This window comes from Elephas maximus, chromosome 9 (genome assembly GCF_024166365.1).
Source record: "Elephas maximus indicus isolate mEleMax1 chromosome 9, mEleMax1 primary haplotype, whole genome shotgun sequence".
Classification (NCBI taxonomy): Eukaryota; Metazoa; Chordata; class Mammalia; order Proboscidea; family Elephantidae; genus Elephas; species Elephas maximus.
Window position 1 is genome coordinate 114,619,814 of NC_064827.1, and position 24,897 is coordinate 114,644,710.

Sequence of the window (24,897 nt, forward strand, 5' to 3'; positions counted from 1 at the left end):
AGGTGACTACAGAAAGGGCCATAGATGGCCTCCACCTGCCTCTGGGTAGAGACTTAACATCCTAATGAAAGAGAATCAACCTCTTTTGCCATCCTGGGGATAGAATCCTTGTCTAAAGAAAAGGTATAGTCATCACCAAGCTCTGAGCTCCTGCCTGAAGGTCAATCCTGAATATTCATGAGGAATTTGCATTTCCTTGTCTCTTCTCTGTAAAAGCTTACCTCCCCAAGGTGCCTGTGAGCAGTCTTGGAGGCAACAGTCCGGATTGTTCCTTTCTGTGTACAGGGAAATTAAGGCATCTTCCTGATCTCCCACCTCAGCCTCTTGTTTATTGGCTACAACAAGTCATGCTGAGCAAAACCTGGGTTTTTCACCTGGCAACACTACAGGTTCCAATATCAATATAACCTCACACTGCCTGCCTACACATAGTTCAACAATCCAAAATACTCCAACAGAAATCAATCCCCAATTTTCCACGATACATTATCATGCCAACCCAGACCAAACGTGGAAGAATGCATGTGCAACTCCAGAAAAGCACCCAAAGCAACACATTCACACAGCATGTCCTGTGCACACACCAGTGATCTTCCCTCGTTCCCCAAATAAACATAAAGAACAGGCCCTACACCCAAGCTAATACACACAGGCACACTCCCTCAGATGCCAATTGTAAAGCAGGGAAACACATTCCAAACCCTACAAAAACACACTCGTACTGAACCACACATTTTCATGCAGACACCACCAAATACAATACAAATATCAACTTCCCAAGAACCCATTCAACACACACACAACCCCCAAACTGTGAATTCATAGAAACACATTTCCAACAGACTCCCAAATAGTAGGGACAAAAGCACTCACACCCCTCAGTTCCCACACACCATATGAGGCCTGCGACTATATCTCCGCCCTATTTCCACAATACACAACACTGCACAAGTACTTTACCCTCAAAAATCAAACACAAAACTTTCTTATCTCCTCAGGTACAAACACTGACCCCCGACAGCTTCTCCACAGACACTCACTCCACTGCTCCGGTATAGAAACACAAAAACAGCACCTTACAGCCTCAAATGCACACACAGTTGTGTGCTGGCAAAGGATTACACACCCACACCGGCATTCTGCAGAGTTATACACACCTACAAAATGTCCCGGATATACATGGAGGAGTGGCACATAATTCACTGATTTCAATCGAACATACAGTACTCGTGACTGGAAATCGTTTATACACACGTCATTAGCAGGAGGCTTTTGTAGATCTTGGCAAACCTCTTGCATCCTTTACCCACCATGCTTGGAAGTCAATCATGATTCCATGCAGGACACTACAAATAAATGTTTGATTTTTAGTCAATTCAGCAAAGTCACTGACTTCCTGAGCAAATCAGTGTCATTTGAACATGAATGTTGGTTGATAGTTTTCTTATGTTAACAAGGAAGACCTAAGAGACATGAGGTCCTAGGCTGGAACGTGACAGATTTTCCTTGACAGGAGCTCTTTCTGTGCTTAAATGGAGAGTGCCTTTCAAATCCTTAAAGGCTGTTCAAAATTAGGTATTCTTCAGAATGTAACAGATAATGACTTGACACACTTGTCATTTGAAACTGGCATTCTGGAAAATTCCCCCCTCATTTTCTGTCCACCAATTAGGAAAACAATCACTGCAGTCCTGAGATGCAGCCTTTGCCATTTCCCGTGGTATAAATACTGCCAGCACAGGACAAGCTAGCAACCTGAGGGCACTGAATTCTACACCATGAAAGGGGATCTCCCTGTACAAAACCCACGCCTGCAAATAACCCAAGAGCCTACAGGAGGGTAAAGCATAGCAGCAACATTACCAAGGATGTTTGCGTGTCCCTTACCTTCCTTTGTAATAGAACTGACCTATGAGAAAGCGGTAAGAGCGGTGCGCTCCTGTGTGCAGGGTCTGAGGCCTCCCCTGGCACAGCCCCGCCCAGCCGCGAGACCTACCCTTAGGGACCCTGCCTTCCCTGCTCCTGCCGCGCGCCTCTCTGAAGGGGACCTTCTGCAACTGACGCCTGAGGCCGTTAGAGGGCGGCAGTTCGCGCGCCCCAGAGCCTTGTCCCAGGAGGCTGTGCGCATGCGTGAGCTCCTCAAGCAGGGAGGGCTTAGCCTTGCACCCTGAGGGCTTCTTACCTAAAGCATACCTTTGTTGTGAGTGCATTCTGACTCACAGCGACCCCATAGGACAAAACTCCATCATCCGAGGGCTATTTTTGCCTCAGGCAGCCCTGCTGATAATTGAAACCTCCCAGACTGCCTTGCAATAAGAAATGCTTGATTTTCACATCACCTGCCTGTGAACTTCCTTCTTGCTGTAGTTGTTAGGTGCCATCCAGTCAGTTTTGCCTGTGAACTTCCTTCTTGCTGTTGTTGTTAGGTGCCATCCAGTCAGTTCCGACTCATAGTGACCCTATCCACAGCAGAAACAAACACTGTCCGGTCCTGTGCCATCCTTAAAATCGTTGTTATGCTTGAGCTCATTGTTGCAGCCACTGTGTCAATCCACCTTGTTGAGGGTCTTCCTCTTTTCCGCTGACCCTGTGCTCTGCCAAGGATGATGTCCTGCTCCAGGGACTGATCCCTCCTGACAACATGTCCAAAGTATGTAAGACATAGTCTCGCCATCCTTGCTTCTAAGGAGCATTCTGGTTGTACTTCTTCTAAGACAGATTTGTTTGTTCTTTTGGCACTCCATGGTATATTCAACACTCTTCGCCAACACCACAATTTAAAGGCGTAAATTCTTCTTCAGTCTTCCTTATTCATTGTCCAGCTTTCACATGCATATGATGGAATTGAAAATACCATGGCTTGGGTCAGGCACCTTAGTCTTCAGGGTGATATCTTTGCTCTTCAACACTTTGAAGAGGTCCTTTGCAGCAGATTTGCCCAATGCAGTGCGTCTTTTGATTTCTTGACTGCTGCTTCCATGGCTGTTGATTGTAGATCCAAGTAAAATGAAATTTCTGACAACTACAATCTTTTCTCCATTTATTATGATGTTGCTCATTGGTCCAGTTGTGAGGATTTTTGTTTTCTTTATGTGGAGGTGTAATCCATACTGAAGGCTGTGGTCTTTGATCTTCATTAGTAAGTGCTTCAAGTCCTCTTCACTTTCAGCAAGTAAGGTTGTGTCATCTGCATAACCCAAGTTGTTAATTAGTGTTCCTCCAATCTTGATGCCCCGTTCTTCTTCATATAGTCCAGCTTCTCGTATTATTTGTTCAGCATGCAGATTAAATAGGTGAAACAATACAACCCTGACGCACACCTTTCCTGACTTTACATCAGTCAGTATCCCCTTCTTCTGTCCGAACAACTACCTCTTCATCTATGTAAAGGTTCCTCATGAGCACAATTAAGTGTTCTGGAATTCCCATTCTCTACACTTCCTTCTACATTTCATTTCCGTTTTTACATGCACTATACCCTATCACTGTCCCTGGCTCTACAAATCTTCTAGGAACGCATGCTAACAGATCTCTTGAGGGAAAGGTCCTTGATATGTGTACTTCAGTTTACTTTTCTCCTGTTTTGTGATGAGGAATACGTCTCAGCCAGTGTTACTTCCTTCCTTTCTGCATAGCAGGTACTGTGGGAAAAAAAAAAAAATCCTTTTTTTTAATAATATAATTATTGCTGTTAGCCCTTAAAATATCCGCACCAGAATTGCATCATTGTATTCCTTTTAAGGCTTTTTTTTTTTTTTTTTTTTTGAAGAAAAATTTCAATAATCAGATACCCTTTTTCTGGATATTGCAATATTTCTATTTTTTCTCACTCCCTTGGATGACTCCCTGCATGACCCTACAGAGCCAACACATGGAGCCTCCAAGTGCACAGGCTGAGAGAGAAATCATAGTAGTTGACTAAGACTCAGTCATCACATTTGGTCATTTCCTCCAATGCTCTAACGTTGGGTGGAAGATCGTCTGTCGTCTGTGTTCTACGACCCAAAAATAGAGATGATTTTTTTCAGTGGTCAGTGCAGGTCATAGACTTTTTCTACAGGGATGGTCAGAGAGCCAGTTCCAAAGGACTTTTGGCTTTGCTCTTTCAGGGCCAATATTCATAAATTTCATACGGGCTAATTCAATCACATATGCTTCCATGTTGAATATTTTCAGGCAGTAGAAACAGAAATTGCAGAATGTGGACATTAATGTTCCTCCACAATGCAATGTTTAAATCATTGGCTCTGGGCTCACTCATTTGAATCCAGTGGTCCTAAATCTAGGTAAGTATGTACAATGGGAAAAAATTCATGAACTCACTGGCAAGCAGAAGAATCAAAGAACAAGTCTGCTTTTCTTGAAGGCCTAGATGCACTGATTTGCCCCACCATCAGCCTAGATTGAAAAGCATTTAAGGTTGCTCCATGGTAGAAGCTCAAGTCCTAAGAAAAGTCACCAAGGTTTTACTTTTATCGAGCACCATGACTAGCTTTTAAAAATATCAGGGCGGTTTTTCTTGAATCTAACTGCATCATTCTAAGCTAAGACATGAGTAGAGTTGTTCATTATAGGTGTCAGAGAAAATACAAAGATAGATGCACGCAAGAAGCTACTTCCTGGTTGCAGAGAATTAAGGGGTAGGCAATTTCCAGAGAGGCAGAAGCTGCGTGGAGGCGGTCTTTTCACAGTGGTTGGGCAAACACTGTGGATGCTGAAGGTAGAAATATTCACTGGGTCTTATCAGGTTTATATTCCAGGTAAAACTCAGACACCACGAGGCAATTCATGAGGACCACATTATGAAATGACTTTGTCACATAATTGTAGCAAAGAGGGGAGAAGAACCCTTATCTCCTCTGAGCTTCCAATTCTCTGCTTCTCTGCTACAATACCACTGCTAGAGCCTTTTTCTACATTACCCTCTTGAGTCAAAATATCTTCTCCAGTGACAAGAATCTAAGTTAGTGCCAGCAGGGAAATTTTCTCAGTGAAGGCTATCAGTGTGGAACACTCCTTCATACCTCTCTCCTTCCCTTACACCCTCGCATCTGAAGTTCACTACTGCTATGAGAGCAGGATTAAAGTTGGTCTCACATTACTTTTCTCACTGCAACCACTAGGGGTCAGAACCCTTCATCTCCCATGAAGAATTTTGCATCAAGTGTCTCTTCCTGAAACAACAACAAGATGAGTGCTCTTTCAACTCATTTTAATACAATGAAAAATACGATCATGATAAAAAAAAAAAAAAAAGCCAAACATATTTAATCAACATTCTACCATGACTCCCACAAAGATACCAGCACATACCTTGATGAGCCTGGATTACAAAGAGCAAGGAAGTGTGTAGGGCTTCATGGCTCAGAATGGCCAGGTAGGGGTTAGATGAGAGCAAGTGCGTGTCTGATTTGACTTTGGTGAGTAGAATCCTGTTTTGGCCTCAAGATACCCACCCATCTTAGGGACATGGGGCTCCATCTAACACCTGAAGAACCCAGGGCTGTTGATTCCTCAAGTTGATTCCTAAGCTCATTTAGTTTCAGAGAAATAGATTTTCTGCTCCCTTGTCCTTATATCTACTCCCATACCCACTAAGCCCAAGAGCTCCAGGGCGTTTGATGACCATTCAATATCCCAGATGATCAAAATGACTTGAAAGATTATGTATAATTGGTGTGCTGGTTTAGTTTGGGCGCTGTGTTTTATGTTTATGGAACCAAGATTCCAACTCTGACCTTCTGACTGCAAATTCAGTTCTGCTCTTATGAGGGTGAGTAAGTCATAAATGCTAAGGCTTTTTTATTTTTTTTTTTTTCCTCTGGTAGGTTTGCCAGATAAAATACAGGCCACTTGTCAACTTCAAATTTTTGAGAAACAATGAATAATGTTTTTGTGGAATCCTATTGTTGCGGTGTTCTCAAAAGCATGTCCCCATGTTACACAGGGATTCCTTGGAGTCCTGTATTTTACTTGCTAAGTCCTGCAAGCCTGTTTTGGGGGTAATTTGAAGCTCACGAAAATGTTGCAGTTCTCATTGTAGAATCTAGGGTATATGTAAGAATACAAATAGGATCATTGATCCAGAAAGGAAAAAAAAAAGTATAAACATACAGGATTGCATTAATTTTAAGGGAATATATATACATATAGGAACATACCTTCATTGTATAATGAAAAAAAGGGAACTGAAAGAACTTTTGATAAATGAGCATAGCTTGTGTTAGTTACCCTCAGTCACATACAATATTATTGGAAAGAGGATAAAGAAATAGAAAATATCATCGATTTCCACTGAGATGGAGAATTTGGTTGCCTAGAAAAGGTGTGGGGGGTGGGGGGAGGAGTTGTCACTGTACAATCTATCCGAACTGTTTGACTTTTCAACTATGAAGAGGTATCTTTCTTTAAAGACAGAATTACAGTCATGGTGAGGAATAAGATACTTAAATATGAATGTACAATATGATAATCTGAGAAACAACAGGAATCTACTTCTGCTCATGGAATTAGAGGCTGTCGGCCTTCCTTTAATACTGTGGAGCTTTCCTGGAAAAAGGATCATGAGTAAGGCTGGCCATGCTGCAGCCCCCAGTTTTCAGTAATGTAGGGGAGTTCAGGGACACAAGGACTGCTTCCTAAACAATAATGCATACAATACTGTATGCACACACACACCAAACACAATGGAACTTCTCAGAAAACCCTAATTTCAAACACTCGGATTCCTTGTCTCTATATGTAACCCACCTTCCATTAGACAACGTGTTCTGAACTTTGTTCATGAAGTACTGGTGCTCTTACAATAATTCAAGAACCTGCCACCTAGATTTGGGGAACAGGGTGGGTGTAGGGGCTCAAAACTAGCTATGTTGATAAGAATTGAAGTCTAGAGTAGAGCCTTTGTGCTGTGGATCTGAGAAAGAACCCACAAATGGCCCTAAGAGGTTCACACAATTTGTGTTGTCAACCATAATTTGAAGGAAACAGGTAGCTTCTGCCTACCTGTCAGATCCCTTTCATGGAATGTCTCCTCATCCCCACCTGCCCTCCACCCCTCCCCCACTGTAGAATGTCTGGAGTCCTACATTCTACTCCTGTTTAGATTCAAATTTTCCCTCCTTTTCTTGGATCCATGAGCATCTGTTGGAGCCAGAACACGCTCTGAGTCCAGGACACGGTGATTTCACTTGCTGAAGCCTGCCAGAGAGCTGTGTTCGGTACCCAAGCCTGTGAGATGTCTTCAGAAGGAGGTAGGCCTGGAGGGGAGGGGGTGTGTTATCAGATTCCTGCCACACCTCCAACCCTTGGGAATTCAAATTTGACACTTCCCCTGGGGACAAGCTGTCTGAGCAGGAGTGAGGAGTGGACCCTTAACACCATCCTGAATATCCCACCTAGGGAGCCTGAAGAGGAAGATTGGAAAAATGAGACAGAAGGTTAGGGAAAGAGGAAAGGGGTTTTATAGTGTGCATCGTGAAAAGAAACGCTCAGGAGGAGATGGGGAAACCACTCTTTTGAAGACTCCTTCAAGAAAGTCTGGAGGACACTTTCTACTTCAGAAAGTCCCTTCCCTGCTAGTGAGCCTACTGAGGGCATTTCGGAGTGGATGTCAACCCTGTTCCACGGGTTGGAAACAGCTTATGAGAGTGGCAGCCTGTCTGCCTGGGATTCCTGATACAGGTTCTGTTTGTCAGTGATAGCTTGGGCCTCTTACTTCTTGGTAGACAGAGGCCTGGGAGTCTGGTTGAACTGCTTACAACTTCTCTAGCAGAGATCTTCTCGACTGGAAGGAAGAAACACCTAAATCACTCCAGGGATTTTTTGCAGTCTTCACCAGTTCCCCCTTCCATACTGCTACCAATCAGTTGAGATTCATTTGCTGATTCCCAGTGACCAGGCAGGGAATTCGGATGACCTAACACCTGGTTGCCTTTCCTCCTCCTCTATTTACCCTTTTCCTTTGTCTCAACAGCAACTCCAATGCTGGGACCAGATATGACCATGAATCCTGGTGCCTCCATGTCTCCTTTTGTTGCACTACCCTTTCCGCGACACACTCCCAGAGTCCCGCACCGAACACCCTGGGAGCGGCACCCGCTGCCCCTCATGACTTCACCATGCCCTCCAGGCATCCCTCTGGGGCTCTCTGCTTTCCCCAGGACACTTCTGGTTCCAAGCGTTGGGGATTCAGGCCCCAGTGGGGCCAGGTCTGGCAAGGTCATTGTTCAAGTGAGGACAGAAGGGAGATCAGCAGAGCTGCCTGGAATTCAGACCTTTGTCATGGTGCAGAACCCACTTAATTGGAGTACCCCAGGGGCTGCCAGTGGGGCACTTGAGCATGCTCCACCCCCTTTTGGGGAAGCCTCTGCTGTGATCCCTGCCACTTCTGTTGTGGGTACTCAGGCTTATAGGGGAGTTTGGTCCCCAACTCTTTCTCTTCAAGCTCCACCACCAGCTGCCCAGCTGGCCTCCATTTTCCCCCAAGTGAAGGCTTGCTCAGGCCAACATGCTTCCTCTGGGAAGGAAAGCCTGGCTGCCACACAATCCAGGCCTTCACTGGATGACGCCTCCTGTAACTCCCAGAGTGTTTACCAGAACTACCGACGTTGGCAATGCTTCAAGTCTCTGGCTGGGAGGCACCATCCCCAAAGCCCTGATACAGAAGCTCTTTCCTGCTTTCTCATGTGAGTGCCCTAATCAGCTGAGATTATCCTGAAGCTTTCAAATAAAGAGATCTTGGGGAGACACAATGGAGGTTAGGCTCTTTAGGAACACTTGAGAGAAGGTCATGAGGGTGATGGGATATGTTATGAGAAGATAAATTCCTGATAATATTAACCGCACCTCCCTGTGTAGAACACTTGCAGGTGCCTTATCTCGATTAATGCTGACCACTTTGTACATGAAGTCAATCTATATATATGTGAATCGTTACCTTAAGTATTATTTACAGAAGACTATAAACACTGTGGTAGAAGCCCTGGTAGCACAGTGGTTAAGTTCTATGGCTGCTAACCAAAAGGTCAGCAGTTCGAATCCACCACCCTTCTGCAGAAACACTATGGGGCCGTTCTACTCTGTCCTGTAGTGTCACTATGAGTCGGGATCAACCCAATGGCAAAGGGGTTGGTTTTGGTTTTTTTAAACACCGTGGTAAAGTCAGGAGCCATGATGTGAATTTTGGTCTCAGATCACAAACACTATGTTCTTCCACTGCTCTTTACCTTCAAACATAGGAGCTGAGCATATTTTGGCCATTGCCACAGGAGACGAGAAATGGGCAAGGCCTAGGACAACCACTTTACATTTACTCCCACCCTCAATCCTCTGGAGAATTCCAGTTACAACAGGGAAGTGGTAGAGTATGCACAGTCGTGAAAGGCTTGGGCTCTGTCCTCCTTAGATTTGTAATCCTGAGCAGGGCATTGTACAACCTCACCCTAGAGTATCTCATCAAATAAGGAGACAATTATGGTTAATTAAGGGGAGAGCTAAGAAGATGATATGACCTAATATGAAGTGTAGTCCAAAAAAAAGTACCCACAAGAGCGAAATTTTCCTAGCTACAGCGTGTGTGAGTGGAAATTGGCAATGAAGTGCGGGGTCATGGGCTTCTGTGAATGAAAGGCAGAGTGATTGGTCATGTGGGACGCTTTATCTTTTCAGAGCAGACCCTACATCTCTCTCAAACCTGAGCTTCCCAACAGGTCAATCAATATGGAACTCTGATCACATTCCACAGGATGTTTTTACACATACATGTTGCTCTCAATGGCTGAAAGACTGAAGGCATCTTCCTCCCTCCCCCACTCCCGAACACTCGCCCAGGAATAAAAACACAGTCGACTAAACCCAAATTTCAAGCAGTCTTAGGGATTCCCTGGGTTCCAAAACAGCCAGTGGTATCCTAGGAGCAAAAGCACTTGAAATCTAAGACACTGGAAGAGGGATGGACACAGACAAATAGCAAGATAGATGTGATGATGGGCAGAAGACGTGTGTAGGCGTGGGGTCAAGATGGGGATGGAATATGTATTTGTCAAAACTTACTAACACACATGGGTATTTAGCCCAGTCCTGCGATCCTTGGCTAGACTGAAGCCCACCATGACCCTGGAGGAGGGACTCTGGCAGTCTGTACAGGAATGGCAGCGCAAAAGCAATTTTGACCGGATGATCTTCTATGAAATGGCACAAAAGTGAGTCCATGGCATCCTGGCCCTGTTGGGACTGAGTGATGAGGTGTGAATGAAGAGGGAGGGTTGGTACAAATCAGAGGGTGTGTGTGAGGAGGAGGTGTGCACGTGGAGAGGGCTTCTGGTTCCCTGATGATCCCGCTCTACCCGCAGACAACTTCTACCACCACATTCACTGCTTCGAGTTTTCTGTTCTACATTCTTTAATAATTCACCCCTTCTACATGTTGGATTTGTGGATGCCCCAATACTGCAGTGTTAAGACAGAATGGGAATAAACACTGTGGCTACCCATGGAGATATAGTCCAAGCTGTAGATACTCTGCAGTGAGAGGATGTGCTGTACCAGACAAGTTCCTGCTTGCCTCAGTGTCCGTATAGGTAACAGGGAATATAGGGCCACTCTTCCTCATGACAACTGGTAAAAAAGTGTTCTACAACCATCCAAGAATGGCCCAAGCTGGAAAGGTGTGTTCAGGGGAAGGCAGCATCTCAGTCACTCTGTTGGACATGTTTCTGTCCCTCATTGCCTTTCCTTCCTTGGTAAATTAAAAAAATCATCAGAGGAGCCTGAGGCTTTTGTGAAACCTCACATTCCACCTTTTTCCAAATGTCTCTTGGACCACTTGCCCATCTGGTTTATATCCCAAGGCCTCAAAGCTTGAGACTAGGACCGGGACTCTAGAACTAGTCCTTGGTGTTATCTGCAATCACCTTCATCCCATTCCAAGTTCAGGCTGTCACCTCTACTGTGTGTTTTAGGCAAGAGCAGGAGAGGCTTGGAGAGTGGTGTGCATGAGTGGGTCCTGCTGTGTGTCATATAGGTCTGATTCAATTCAACCAACCAGTGTCAGCGTTGTGGTGTGCCATCAGGTGCTAAGGGTATGGAAAGGTAGTGAGCACTATGGGCTGTGTCAGGAGGAGCTTCCAAGAAGGCCGGGCTCATTTCCTTCACATCCTTCCTTATGTTATAATGAGTTGTGCTGCAGGTGAAGGGATGATGTGGTGAACATGTAAAGGACCCAAACCTTGTTTGTGCCTCCTGGGAAATGGACTTACTGGGCACCTGGACAGGTCATTGAAGGCACATCTTTCTCCACTGCCCCATAATTGGCTGTTGCCTGGTCCTGGGGCTCCTGGTGCATCGTGCCTTCTCCTCAGCACAGCCTGTGCCTCCCTCACCCTTGTCAGGTTCATGGAGTTTGAGGCAGAGGAGGAGTTAGAGATTCAGATGTCACAGCAGAGGAATGCGTCTGTCTGCCTCCTTCCTCCAGCTCCACGCAATCTTGATCCTCAAGGGCCTTCATCCACTATGGTTGGCCAGCATCCAGGTATGGCTAAGCAAGTTCAACAGGAGCTACGGGCCAGGGGTCAAAGGAGGTATGTAGGGACTGGTTAAGTTGGGAGAATGCATTGTCTTCACATGTGGTACTTTTCTTTCAAGAGGGGGCAATGGCTTTTTCTATTAGCAGAGACTGCCAGATGCCTGGGGTCTCTGCTACACTTCATTACACACTAGTAGTGAGGTCGTCACGTTTTACACCTACTGTCTCACATGGATTATCAAAGGTGGGCTCCAATATCTAATCAGCTTTAAATGTGGGTCTCAATGAGACTTCCTGTAAAAAAATAGTTTCAAGTTTCAGGTTTCCCCACAAGTTGACTGTCTTAGACCATCTGCCTCTTACATTTTCTCCTCTCACAGTGTTTGTGGCTTCAGGTGTGCCTGCCCTACCAGGAAACATGTCAGTGTCTCCATAATTCTGCCTTTACAACACGGGGTTTGGTAGTGACTTAGTTATATAGTGTGGGTATGACAGAAATACCACAAGTGGATGGATTTACAAACGGAAATTTATTCTCACAGTCTAGGAGGCTAGAAGTCCGAATTCAGGGTACCAGCTCTCGGGGAATGCTTTTACTCTCTGTTGGCTCTGAGGAAGTTTCTTGTCATCAATCTTCCCCTGGTATAGGAGCTTCTCAGCACTGGGACCTCAGGTCCAGAGGACGGGCTTCACTCTGGGCACTTCTTTGTTGGTGGCATGAAGTTCCTCTCCTCTCTGCTTGTTTCTCTCTTTTCCATTTCAAAAGATATTGACTCAAGATACAATCGAATCCTGTAGACTGTGGACTCCTGTAGACTGAGGCCAGCCTCATTAACACAACTGCCTATAATCCTCCTTCATTAACATCACAGAGGTTAGGATTTACAATACATAGGATAATCACATCAGGTCCCAAATGGTGGACAACCACACAATACTGGGAGTCATGGACTAGCCAAGTTGACACACATTTTGGGGGCACAATTCAATCTGTCACAGGTAGAAAGAGCCAAAATTTGCTGCCACATAAACATCCTCTTTCCAACCCCTCCTATAGTGTTCATTCCAAAGAAGGGAGGTTCCATGGCACAGCCACCTAAGCAACATCGACACAGACCCCACCACCCTTGGGAGCCCAAGCGGTCCCATGAAATCCCTCCTGAAGCTGTCAAAGAGTATGTTGAAATCATGGAAGATCTACTGGGAACTGCCCATTCAGCCACTGTGGAGCCAGATAGGAAATGTGAAGAAGAAGCAAATGAGGAACAAGAGGAAGAGAATGAGCTGTACCCAGACCCAAGACTCCTGAGCTACATTGAAAAGCTGTGTGCACAGGAAGCATTTATCACCAAGGTGGGCTGGGACCTGAGGTTTGGTGTCTGTGGGTTCTGTACTTTTGGCATTCCACCCACCAAACATCTGGAGTTTTACCCCAGACATTGTAATTAAGCTCAGTTCCTTCCTCCATGATCAATGTGTGTGCCATTTTCTGGTGTATATATGTGTGCGTGTATGAGTGTCTGCATATGTGTAGGTTGGGGCGGTGATATTTTAATACAATACTGGATGCAAATTCGAGAGGGAGATTATTGATTCTCTTCTAGAACTTCTAAATCACTGGTTACTCCTTGTCAAGGATGTTCGCATGCCTCCTCCTTCCATTCTCAGGTAGAAGCAGTTATTCACCCTCAATTCCTGGAAATGTTACTATCACCAGATTCTCAGGTAGATCCCATGTCCTTAAGGCAGGAGCTGGAGGAAGAGGAAGGACTCACTCTCACTCAGGTAAACCAGAGGAGGAAGGGAGAATCATAACATGAAACCCACAGGATTTCATCTAACCCGACAGTGCCTTGGCTGTCATGGCTTCTGTGGAAGGCCAGCTCCAGGAGTGGGAGCAGGTGCAGAATGAGGAGGTAAGAGATAACGGAGTGGCCAAGAAGAGGAGTGGAGTGGTAAGGCATTGTGGTTGGGAAAACCACACAAGAGGATGGACAGGCAGAGCTGCAGTGCTAGTTATTGAAGGACACTCATGTGACTGACTTCCCTAAATCCTGCCCCAATATTATGGTCTCCACCACCCACTCAGCTATGTGTTCTCACAGTCTGTACAGAATCAGTAATTATCCATTTTCCTTCCTTGCAGCTGGTGGAGAAGCGACTGCTGGAATTGAAAGGAAAAGTGGGTGTGGAGGCACCCCCAACTTATGGTGTGCCAACCATGGAGTCACCTTGTACAGAGTCTGGGACCAGTCAAGACACAGGGAGCACAGATAACCACAGGACCCAACTACAGATGAGCGAGAAAATGAGCACAAAAAAGTTGGATGCAGATGATCTACCAAAAGATGGCAGTGGCTATAGTCCTCTGTCTAAGTCAAAAGAACTTGCTCCCTTTACGTGGAGTCCCATGTCACAGGAACTTAAGTCTGAACAATCAGCTTCTCCTCAACGGGGTCCTGGTTGCACCTCCCTTAGACTGGGAAACAGAGAAACCTTAATGTCCTTACAAGCCTCTCCTATTAGTGAAACACCTGGGAAAGGACAAGGGTCCAGTGAAGAAGAAAAGGAAGAGGAGGATCTCCCCAGCCTTGACTTCCTCTTGGCATCTCAAGAAAGCCTACTGCCCTGGAGTCTTTCCAAGAGTCCTCTGCCTGCCTCCAGCATTCTATACCGTGGAGTTTGGGGTACCTGGGGAGAATCCCAGCCCCGAACTCCGAAGACAGTCAGTCTTAGCCAACCTGGACATACAGCTGCCAAGTGTAAGACCCAGCTCAAGTCGGAGCTCCATTCCTTGCTGCAAAGCGGCCCTACTCAGGGGCTGACCTTGGAGTCTCTGGGAGGCAACCCTTGACTGTGGGTGAGGTCCAACTCTCACTGCCTCTAAAAAGAAAGTGTGACCCTTCCACTCATGGAAAAAGGAGGAAGCATCTTCTTAGCCAGTAGTGAGCTTTCCTCTTCTGTATGTCAGACCCTCAAGTTGGGGTCCCGTAAATAGATTGGGGTTGTCAACTCCTCCCCCATACTTATTAGGCTAATGCTCCTCCTCTATCACAGTGGTACTTCTTGGCTGTTGTACAGACGCGATGAGGGCAGAGAAGGAGGCCGGACCCTGGGCAGGGTGCACATCTACTTCCATGGTGGGAGATGAAGCACAGTAGCTTTATTTAAGGAATAGTCCTCTGTAAACTGGGATTAAAGATAATTTTCTTGGAAGAAATTCTCATTGACTCTTTCTTCTTGTCCTCCTCTGCTGCTGGACGGATTGTGGTGCTGTGAAAAGGAAAAGATACAGGAGTCCCTTGTGTTCCTGATCCACATGTGATGTGACTTACCCAGCTCTTTCCTCCAGGTTTACCTCATGTCCTCAGGATACTCCTGGGGACAGTCTGGCTTTGGCCACTCAGGGCTCACTGATAAATTGCCAGTGGTCACTTCCATCATCCATTTTTCATAAGTTGTGGCTTGGTTTCGGGTGCTTTCTGTGGGTATCCTATCAATATCTCTGTCTCTTAATGATCTATTAATGGCATTTGCATTTCAACCTTTCAGCCTTCCTGGTCATTAACTAATGTCTCTATAATTGAGCCTGGAGGCTGCACTTTTCTTGAAGGTTCTTTTTTTCTGTTTGCTAGAAAAATGCCAGGCAACAGATCTTAAATGATCCTCAGCACACCCAGGGATTTTCCTGTGTGGTTTATTTGACTTGACAGGATCAAGGCTTGGCTTCTTAGAGGCGTGGTTCTCTATTTCTCTGCATTTACTCTAAGAAATGCTATCATGAATTCTCAAGAGGACTTCTAAATAAGCAGTGGTAGTATGCTATTTCTGGTGAGGACAGAACGAGATGGAATGTGTTGGAAATATATTTATGAGGATTTCTTTTGATAGTGTGTATATGAGGTATGAAAGTAGACAGAGAAGTTAGGAAGTCCCTTTGCCTTATTTATGGACAGGAAAGAATCTCATTCAACCGGATTGGGAAGGTCTATCCTGCTGTGTTCAAGGGAACTGACCTCAGGTGCCTTTGGAATCTTCCAAGGAGCATCCTATAAGCATTCTTCCCTTTCTTTCCCAAATGATGACTGAAATTCTAGGGTTAAATTGATGTAGATTTGGTCTTATACTTTCATTTAAAATAGTTCCTTACAAACAAGAGGAAACTTACCTTACACAACAACAATAAAGTCCAGGAGAAGCAGAGACATGTTGAGGTTCATGGCGGACCTGGATGCCTGGAGTGTGGAAGGCTAGATGTGAGCAGGATTGGTAGGAAGGGCTGAGAAGCACTGAGGCATCCGTTGTCTGACTGTCCGGGCATTTGCATAGACCCCATGTTCAGAGCAGTGGGTGTTCCAGCCGTTTGGCATTTGGTGCCTGTGAGCTCCTTCATGTGTTGGGAAGTTCCTAACTGGGATCTGAACGGAGACCTCCGCAAGTAAGATTCTGTTGGGCAAAAAAATCAAGACGAAGAGATGAGAATGAGGGGAGAGGACACCTCTGGTCTTTCCTCAGAATTGTCAAGTCCTTGCCCTCCAATCTGCACTTAACTCCTCAAATCCAGGTGTCCATGGCCTCACATCTCCAGCCCATTCTCTTCAGTAGCTGATTCTCAACTTGGAAGCTCCCTGGAATTCACCAAAGTTTTCTCCCAGCCTAATGCTGTTTTCTCCATGTTCTAAATTCTAATTTTATTCCAAGTGCCTGTGAGTTTTCAGGAACGCAATGTGCCAGAAAGTTCCCGGGCAACACCATGCAGGCACCTCATAGAGTGTCCTCCTCAGCATAACCTGCAATGCTGGTGTATCCCAGGTATTTAGGGGAGTGTACGCATCAAACATCAAAAAACAATGTGGTGAGTGAAGGACAGACCCCTGGCTCCTCCATTTCCTGGTATTTGACTTTAGAAAACTCCCGTAAGTCCTCTACATTTCAGGATCTTCACTGGGAAAATAGCATAACGCTGTACACCTCTCAGGATGTTTGGGATATTAAAGGAGTGATGCAGCTGGTCCTTGGCACCCAGTGCTGTTGGCTATAGGGGCCGGGAGGCACTGCATATTCTCACACCCCTGTCTTGGGTGGCTAGATGGAGTTGGGTGATACCTCCAGCCCTCAGGTCCCTGATGTGTGCGGATGAGGTTCCTGTTTAGTGGGCAGGGTGACATCAAATGTCACGAATCTGCAACTCCCCCTTGACAGTTGCAGTTGAAAATAGGCTTCAAGTGTATGCCCTCATGATGTTGAATCGGCCCACACAGGTACAGGCAGGGGTGGATGGTGCTACATGTCCTCAGACCCTTATGCCAGTGTCCAGGCAAAGGGGCAGCTCCTGGCCTGACTTCCCAGCTGAGGGAGCATGGTGAATTTTTATAGCCAAGAGTCTAGTTTGGGTGCGGACAGCCCTGAGCTCTGGGATAGAGGCCTGGCAGTTGTTGAATAGTGCCTAACTGGTGTCAGAGTGGACAGCGGGGGGGAGGGGGGTCAGGTGCAGGGAGGGAAAACAGGCTCTTCTCCCCTGTTAGAGTCTTGGATGGGGAGGGCTTATTTTGACTCCCACACAGTAGGCAGGAGGTTAGAAGCTTGCACTTAACTTTCGCAGGTTTAGTACCATTTCCATCCTGATCCAGAGGCTTCTGCAAACTCTCCACTGCCCAGCCTCTCCTGACATGGTGAAACCTGTCCTGAATGCTACTGCTCTCCTCAGCCTGCCATGCACCAGCTGACCCAGCCAGCAGGGTGCTGGCAACCTCACAACTGGCACTTCTTTGCTGCTTCTGAACTGTCTCTCCTGCATCCTGCCGCTCAGTCCAACTCCTCAGCTTTGTCTTTGATGATCTGGGCTCCTACACTGTCATATAGAATTGATCTACTTCTTTTTCATGTCTTGGATGTAAGAAGAACAACAGGAAGCGTCTGATTATTTTGCCATCTTGGCCCTGCCTCCTCCTTTTTTTTCTTTATACAACTAAGGTGTATTCCTACATATATATATATATTTGTTCCATTAGAATAAAGTCAATTGTTCCATTGAAATAAAGTCAGTGTTCCACGTCCAGGATCAACAATCCGATCTGTATTTTTTTAGTCTAGAATCTACAATGATAACTTTGACATTCCCTCAAACTTCAAAGTCACCCCAAGAATAGACTTGCCGGGTTTAGCAAAGAAAATACACGCACCAAGGACACTTCACGTAATATTGGGGATAGGGGATATATTTACGACAATATTAGTCGTTGTTTAACAGAAATTTGAAATCAGTAAGTGCCTTGTATCTTATCTGGAAAAACTACCAAGAGGCAGAAAACATTAAGCTGTTATGACTTACCCTCAGAAGAACAGAACTGAATTTGCAGTCAAAAGGCCTGAGTTTCAATCTTGGTTCCATACACATAAAACACAGCACCCAAACCAAACCAGCATACCAATTTCACAAAATCTCTGCAGGTCATTTTGATTATCTGGGATATTGAATAGTCATCAAACACTCTTGAGCACCTAGGTTTAGCGGGCAGAGAGCAGACCCAAAGGTGAGGAAGGCAGAAAATCTTTTTCTCTGAAGAAAAAGTGCATACAATGCTCTAGCCCTGGATCTTTAGTTGTTAGGGCCCCATAGCTCTGAAATGGGTGGGTATCATGAGACCAATGCAAGGTTCTACTCACTCAGATCAAATCCCCATCCACACACACACTAGCTCCCATCTATCTCCTAGCTGGCCATTCTGGGTCATGAAGCCCTAATTCTCAGCTTCAGCTTCACCTGTCTCCATCACACACTCTTGCTTTTTGGAATCCAGTCTCATCAATGTATGTCCTAAATCGTTGTAGGAACCGTGGTGCCATCATCTTTAAAGAAGGAACGTTTGTCTTTTTACCCATCATGAACACAATTTTCAGTGTATTATGGTGAAAACGATTTGAAAAAGTATTCATTTCGTTGCCTGGAGACGCTTGGTAGAAAAACTGGTCTTGGGAGATGAGGGTGCTGACCCCAAGTGGTTGCAATAAGAAAAGTCACGTGAGAACAACTTTAATCCTGCTCTCACAGCAGCAGTGGTTTTTGGATGGGAGGATATAGGGGAAGGAGAGAGGCAGAGGAGAAGTGTTCCACACGGACAGCCTTCCCACAAAAAATGCCCCTACTGGCACTAACAACCCTGGTGGTGTAGTGGTTAAGAGCTATGGCTGCTAATCAAAAGCTTGGCAGTTTGAACCCACCAGGTACTCCTTAGAAACCTTATGAGGTAGTTCTACCCTGTCCTGTAGGGTCACTATGAGTAGGAATCCACTCAAAGGCAACGGGTTTTGGGACTAACATATCTTGTCCCGGTAGGAAGACATTTTGACTCAAGAAGGAAATGTTGCAGAAAAATGCAACAGGAGTCATGTTGTAGTGGAAAAGCAGAGAATTCCTCCAGAGAAGACAAGGGTTCTTCTCCCCGCTTTGCTACAATTCTGTGAGAAAGTCATTTCATAATGTGGTCCTCTTGAATTGCCTCATGATTTCTGAGTTTTAGCTGAATTATAAACCTGATAAGACCTGAAGAATATTTCTATTTACAGCATCGACAGTGTTTTCCCAGTTACTCTGAAAAGAGCACCTCCAGGCAGTTTCTGCCTCTCTGGAAACTGCCCACCCCTTAATTCTCTGCAGCCAGGAAACAGCTTCTTGATGTGCCTTTCTTGGTATTCTCTCCGGCAGCTACGGTGTACAACTCTACTCACATCTCAGCTTAGATGATGAAGTTAGAGAGATTCAAGAAAACCACCTTATCTTTTTTTAAAGCTACTTACTGTGACGGATAAAAGCAAAATCTTGGCAACTTTTCTCAGCATTTCAGCTTGTATCATAGGGCAACCTTACATGATTTTCAATCCAGACCTTCCTATTACGGGAATGGTGAAGCAAATCATGGTATCTAGGCACTCGGGAAAAGCAGGCTTGCTGCTTGATTCTTCTGCTTGTCAGTGAGTCCATTGATTATTTTCCCCTGATGCACACAATGGATTTAGGGCCATTGGATTTGACTGAGTGAGCTCAGGACCCACGATTTAAACATTGCATTGTGCAGGAACAATCAGGTCCAAATTCTGCAATCTTTTTTTCTACTACATGAAAATCTTTGACCCTGGAAGCATATGTGATTAAATTAGTGCATACGAACTTTACCAAGATTGGCCATGAAAGGGCAAGGCCAAAAGTCCCTTGGACCCAGTTCTCTGACCATCGCTGTGGGAAAGTGTAAGGAAGGCCTTGTCCACTGATAAAAATCATCTCCATTCTTGGGTGACAGGACGCAGAAGACAGGTGATCTTCCACCCAATCTCAGAGCATTAGAGGAAATAACAAGATGTGATGATTGAGCCTTATTCAGCTACCCTGCTTTCTCTCTGAGCCTGTGCACTTGTAGGCTCCATGTGTTGGCTCTGTAGGGTCTTAAAGAGTCATCATCCAAGGAAGTGAGAAATAAGAAATCTTGCAGTTTCGAGAAAAAGAGTATTGGATTATTGAAATTAAAAAATATGTATAATGACAATTCTAGCACTGATTATTTAAGGGCTGACTGGAATTATGAATTTAGTTTACAAACTAAAAAAGAAATAATTTGTTCCCACAGCAACTGCTGTTTAGACAGGAAGGAAGTAACACTGGCTGAGATGTATTCCTAATCACAACACAGGAGAAAAAGTAAACTGAAGGACACATATTGAGGACTTTTCCTTAAGAGATCTCTTAACATGCATTCCTGGAAGATGCGGAGACCCAGAGGACAGTGAGAGAATGATGCAGTGCCTGTAAAAATGCAAATACGATGTAGTAGGAAGTGCAGAGGCAGGTGAGGTAAAAATCAAGTGTTTCTCATTTCAAGGCAGTCCAAGAGGTTTGAATGACCAGCAGGGCTGCCTGAGGCAAAACTACCTTTGGGTGATGAATTCCTTGCTTTCTAAGGGCAGCACTGCTGTGTGCCTTGTCCAGTAGGAAAGCTGGGAGGCAGAGTCCTGAATTAGAGGCTTTGAACAGCAAGCTTGAGTGTTCACATTTCAAATGAGTATATTTCTCATTTTATTAACTGTCTCTTAAGAAGTAATGTTTGGATTTTGGCCTGAGTGCGTTTCTTAAAGGGAGTATATTTGCTTAGGTCTTATAGAACAGAAAGTATAATGAATCCTGGAGTTTTATTCGATTCCACAATATTTTTTATTTTCTTTTTATTGTGGTAAATATATATGTAACAAAAGACTCGTCACTTGAACATTCTTCCTGTGCGCAATTCAAGTGTTTTCTCTTAGCCTTGGTTTCCTACATTCCCTTTTGGTCCTGATGAGTAGAGACCAATAGTTGCATTTTAGTAGGCCGCTCACAAGCTTTTAAAACCACAAACACTACTCAGCAAACTAGGATGTAAAACATAACTTTATGAACCACATCGGCCCAACTGACCAAGATGTTCCAGAAGACTCTAGTTCTAATATTTCAAATCCAGAAAACTAATCCATCAGGGTATTTGGTTATGTTTTAGAAATACTCACAACTCTTCCCTCTATGTGCTTTATTATATGTATTAACATGCGTGCATACAGTCACATAGATGCATATACGTATTCCTACACATACACCTGTATACACACACATACACACTCATGTAAACATGCCTATACACATATATGCCTATATATATATTTTTTCCTTGTGTGTATTTTACTATTGTGGTTTGCCTTCATTATGCTTTGAACAATTCACTCTCATTGAGTGTTACCTCTCCATCACGAAAAATAAAAAGTATCTACTAACTAGAGAGGAAATTTCCCCTACCCCATCTCTGGTAAACACTACTGAACATTTTTTCTGTATATTTTTATTTGTCATGTCATTTCATAAATGTGATTACATACAATATCTGTTTCTTTGTGACTGACGCATTTTACTTGTTAATGTCGTCCAGGATCCTCCATGTTCCAAGGTGTTTGGGGAACTCATTTTTCTTTATTGCTGAGTAGTATTCCACAGTAGGTATACAGCATATTTTACTTATCCATTCGTCCGTTGTTGGGCACTTAGGTTGCTTCTATCTTTTTGCTATTGTGAACAGTGCTGTGGTGAACATAGGTGTACATATGTCTGTTCATATCATTTCTTTTAGATCCCAAGGGCATACAGCTGGAGTGGAATTCCTGGGTCCCACGGCAGGTATATCTCCAGGTTTTTGAGAAATTGCCAGAGTGTTTCCAAAATACCTATATCTTTTTGCATTTTCACAAGCAACAGATGAAGTTTCCAATTTCTCCACATCCCCTCCAACACTTGTCATTTTTTCCTTTTTGTATTTTTATCTTGCCCATCGTACTGGCTGTGAAATGGTATCTCATTGTGGTTTCGATTCGCAATTCTCTGGAGCCTAATGACATTGAGCATCCTTTCATGTGTCTGTTGGCCACCTGAATATTCTCTTTGGTGAAATGTCTCAAGCGTAGTAAAGATGGATTGAGATGTATGCCAGGCTTGGGGACTGCTCCGATAGTCCATCCCCTGTCCATTAATGCACCTTTCTTGTCCCTTGTGCACAATTTGTATTGGTGCCATGCTATGTGGGCATGGGAAGGAGAAGATATCACTCCCCTGGTTCCAAGAAAGAATATAGGGTGAGATTCAATGGAACTTGGTTGCATAGTGAGTCACAGTTGGTGGCAACGAGTAACCAGGCCTTCAGGGTCATCCAAAGGAACATAGAATGGAGCCTAGACTGATGGTCCAGCTCTTTTGCTGTGTTTGGTATGGCCTTGCACAACAATTTTCCCTGAATTTCTCCTCACCTCTTAACACTTCATCATCACTTGAAGAATTCCCTTCCTTCCCCACACCCGAGAGTAAGCGTCAGCCACGTTGAACAATGTGCCCACAAGAAGAAAGAGGAAAAAGGCCATAGAAAGGCTGGATTTGGGGTCAGCCAGAGGAGAGTTTCAATCTCAGCTCTGTCACTTGCTGGCTGTGTGACCTCCAGTCTGAGCAGCAGCTTTCTTATCAGTAAGACATACATAATCACATTTTATTTGGATCGCTCTTGCAAGGAGAGAGAGAGTGTATGGAATATCCTTTCTCAGAATAGGGCCTAAATGAAGCTTTCTGCTATTTCCTCTATGAGAGTGTCCAAGTGGGGAAGGCTGGAGTGGTCTAGAGGAGATTCTATAAGGATATTGGAGTAGACTCAGGTCCGGATGAGTAGAGAGGTCAAGGAAGTCCCTGGGCTTATCCCAGCTTCACTTTCGCTTTACCCTGTCACAGCCCCCTCACCATGCACTGCATATCACTGTTTCAGTGCTCTTATTCCCCATCGACTGTGCTTTTCTAAAGGCAGGAAGAGTGTCCTTCTCTTCACTTGAACTAGGTCATTAACATAAAACAATAGTAATGGTCGTATCTGCTATTATTTGCTGAATATGTTTCATGTGAGATATTGCTCAGTGCTTGTTACAGATATAGATAAAAGTCAAAGCCATCTCATGATTTACAGGCCATTCCCACTGTACATATTGGACACAGTTCATCCAAGGTCACAGAATCAGTAAGAGGCAGCCAGGTTGGTTCCAAAAGAAAAACCAAACCAGTGCTGTGGGTCAATTCTAACTCATGGCAACCCAACTCGTTTCACAACAGAACTGTGTTCCATTGAGTTTTCTCTGGTTGAATTTCCAAAGGAGATCACCAGGCATTTGTTCCTAGGAGCCTCTTCGTGGATGTGAAAGACCAACCTTTCCATCACCAGTCAGCTCCTTAATCCTTTCTGCCAGGAACTTCAAATGGCCTTAAATCTTCCAAACTTTTACTGTTACAAATCAGGAACCAATACAGTTAGGAAAAAAAAATATCTTTCTGTTAAACTCAGCTCTCAGAGTTACATAATTTCCATGCAATGAAACTCCCCCATTTACTTTATAGTTTTGTGAGCTTCAGGAATTTGAAATACTGTGGTGTAACCATGGTCTCAATCAACATCGAGACCATAGATTTAGATTCTCCATCACCCCAAGATTGTCTTACAGATACTTATAATGAATAGCTTCAGACTCTGGTATTTCGGCAGCCACCATTTGGAGGCCACAGGGTAGAGGTGGTGTGAAGCCCTGAGAACTTCTTTCATTTGGGAACAGGAAGAAGACTGCCATCTGCCTTTATGGTGAGACCTCTTTGCCTATGGTCTCATTAAACGGGTGTGTGGAGAGTTCTCACTATAAAAAGAAATGTATATAAAAAGAAACGTATAAACTACTGGTGATAAAACATATCTACATACTGTGATGTTGGGAAAAGAAGCTTCATCCAGAGAACAGATCTGCCTTGCCCGTCTCCCAAAACTATGATGATGAGGACTCTGCCTCCTTGAACCTCCTTATGCCCAGATGGCAGCCAGGGCACAGTCCAGCAAGCTTCACTTTTCTTCTTCAGGGTAAACTCTCTCTTCATCTCATGACGTATATCTCAAAAAAAAAAAAAAAAAAATTGGCCCCATATCTCCCAGCTCTGTACATCATCAGCCCTTGCAGCAATTTCCTTCATGAAATCCTGGCGTGGGATTTTCTTTCCTGGGGAAAGATGCTGAGACTCTCCTATTCCTCTCTCTTAAATCTCAGGATCCATGTCTTACCACTTACAAATTATATAAAGGAGAGAAAATCAAATACACAAGAACACAAACAATTGATACATTGCAAACACAAACACTCTAAATATACAAAAGCATCTTGGAAAAGAAGAACAAAGCACGGGACACAAACTAAAAGATATAAAATAGCACTATACACATGTAATAAAGAAAACGGTCTGGTTCTGGCATAAGAACAGACGTAGATGCCAACGGCATAGTATTGAGATATGAATTCGTACATCTTTGCCCAATTTGTGTCAACATTGAACCTAAGCTCATTCAATGAGCAAAGAATAGTTCTTCAACAAATGATGCTGAGATAACATGATCTCCACGTGGAAAAGGATTCACCTGGATACATTACAGCATATAAAAAAATTAACTCTAAGTGCATCGATGATCTAAATATGAGAGCTAAAATCATAAAACTCTTAAAAGTAAACATCAGGGTTAAGTTTTCAGAATTTTTTTTTCCCCACATCTTCATACATATGACAGAAGAAACAAAAGAAACAAATAAATTTGTCTTGGTGAAAATTTAAATCATTTCTGCATCAATGAGCACTATCAAGAAACTGAAGACAACTACTGATTGTGACAATATACTTGGAATCTGTACTTGCTTAAGGGTTTCATATACAAAGATATAAAGAGTGCCTAAAACTGAACACACACACCAAAAAATGGCCCAACTCAAAAAAGGGGCAGAAGACATAATCGACATTATTC

General features: G+C 44.2%; 2 protein-coding genes and 1 long non-coding RNA gene across 7 annotated transcripts in view; 2 read left to right on the plus strand and 1 right to left on the minus strand.

The window, feature by feature from the left end:
* LOC126083166 (transforming protein RhoA-like) overlaps positions 1 to 24,897 on the plus strand; it is an 885,451-nt gene that overhangs the window by 607,757 nt on the left and 252,797 nt on the right. The gene's annotated exons all lie outside the window — the stretch shown is intronic.
* LOC126083091 (NUT family member 2G-like) lies at positions 1,869 to 14,349 on the plus strand. The gene is made up of 8 exons (XM_049896433.1): positions 1,869 to 2,130; positions 7,976 to 8,687; positions 10,074 to 10,202; positions 11,391 to 11,530; positions 12,582 to 12,877; positions 13,193 to 13,309; positions 13,671 to 13,734; positions 14,189 to 14,349. Exons 1-8 carry the CDS (start codon positions 1,869 to 1,871, stop codon positions 14,347 to 14,349), a joined length of 1,881 nt encoding a protein of 626 aa, XP_049752390.1.
* The window catches only part of LOC126083172 (uncharacterized), a 207,770-nt gene continuing 198,466 nt past the window's right edge, over positions 15,594 to 24,897 (minus strand). For 4 of the 5 annotated variants that reach the window (XR_007518736.1, XR_007518733.1, XR_007518734.1 and 1 more), the window contains 3 exons: positions 23,818 to 24,001; positions 17,856 to 18,025; positions 15,594 to 15,970 (listed from right to left, as the gene is read on the minus strand). This is a non-coding gene — a long non-coding RNA (uncharacterized LOC126083172). The remainder of the gene's footprint in view (positions 15,971 to 17,855; positions 18,026 to 23,817; positions 24,002 to 24,897) is intronic. The other variant, XR_007518735.1, reaches the window with a different exon arrangement.

What these genes read in the sequence shown, in the direction of transcription:
- LOC126083091 (XM_049896433.1), top strand. Translation starts at nt 1,869, where the DNA reads ATGTTTGCGTGTCCCTTACCTTCCTTTGTAATAGAACTGACCTATGAG. An exon ending in TATGGTTGGCCAGCATCCAG is followed by an intron (nt 11,531 to 12,581) that starts GTATGGCTAAGC and finishes CCCCTCCTATAG; the next exon opens with TGTTCATTCCAAAGAAGGGA. An exon ending in GGAGGCACCCCCAACTTATG is followed by an intron (nt 13,735 to 14,188) that starts GTGTGCCAACCA and finishes GCCTGCCTCCAG; the next exon opens with CATTCTATACCGTGGAGTTT.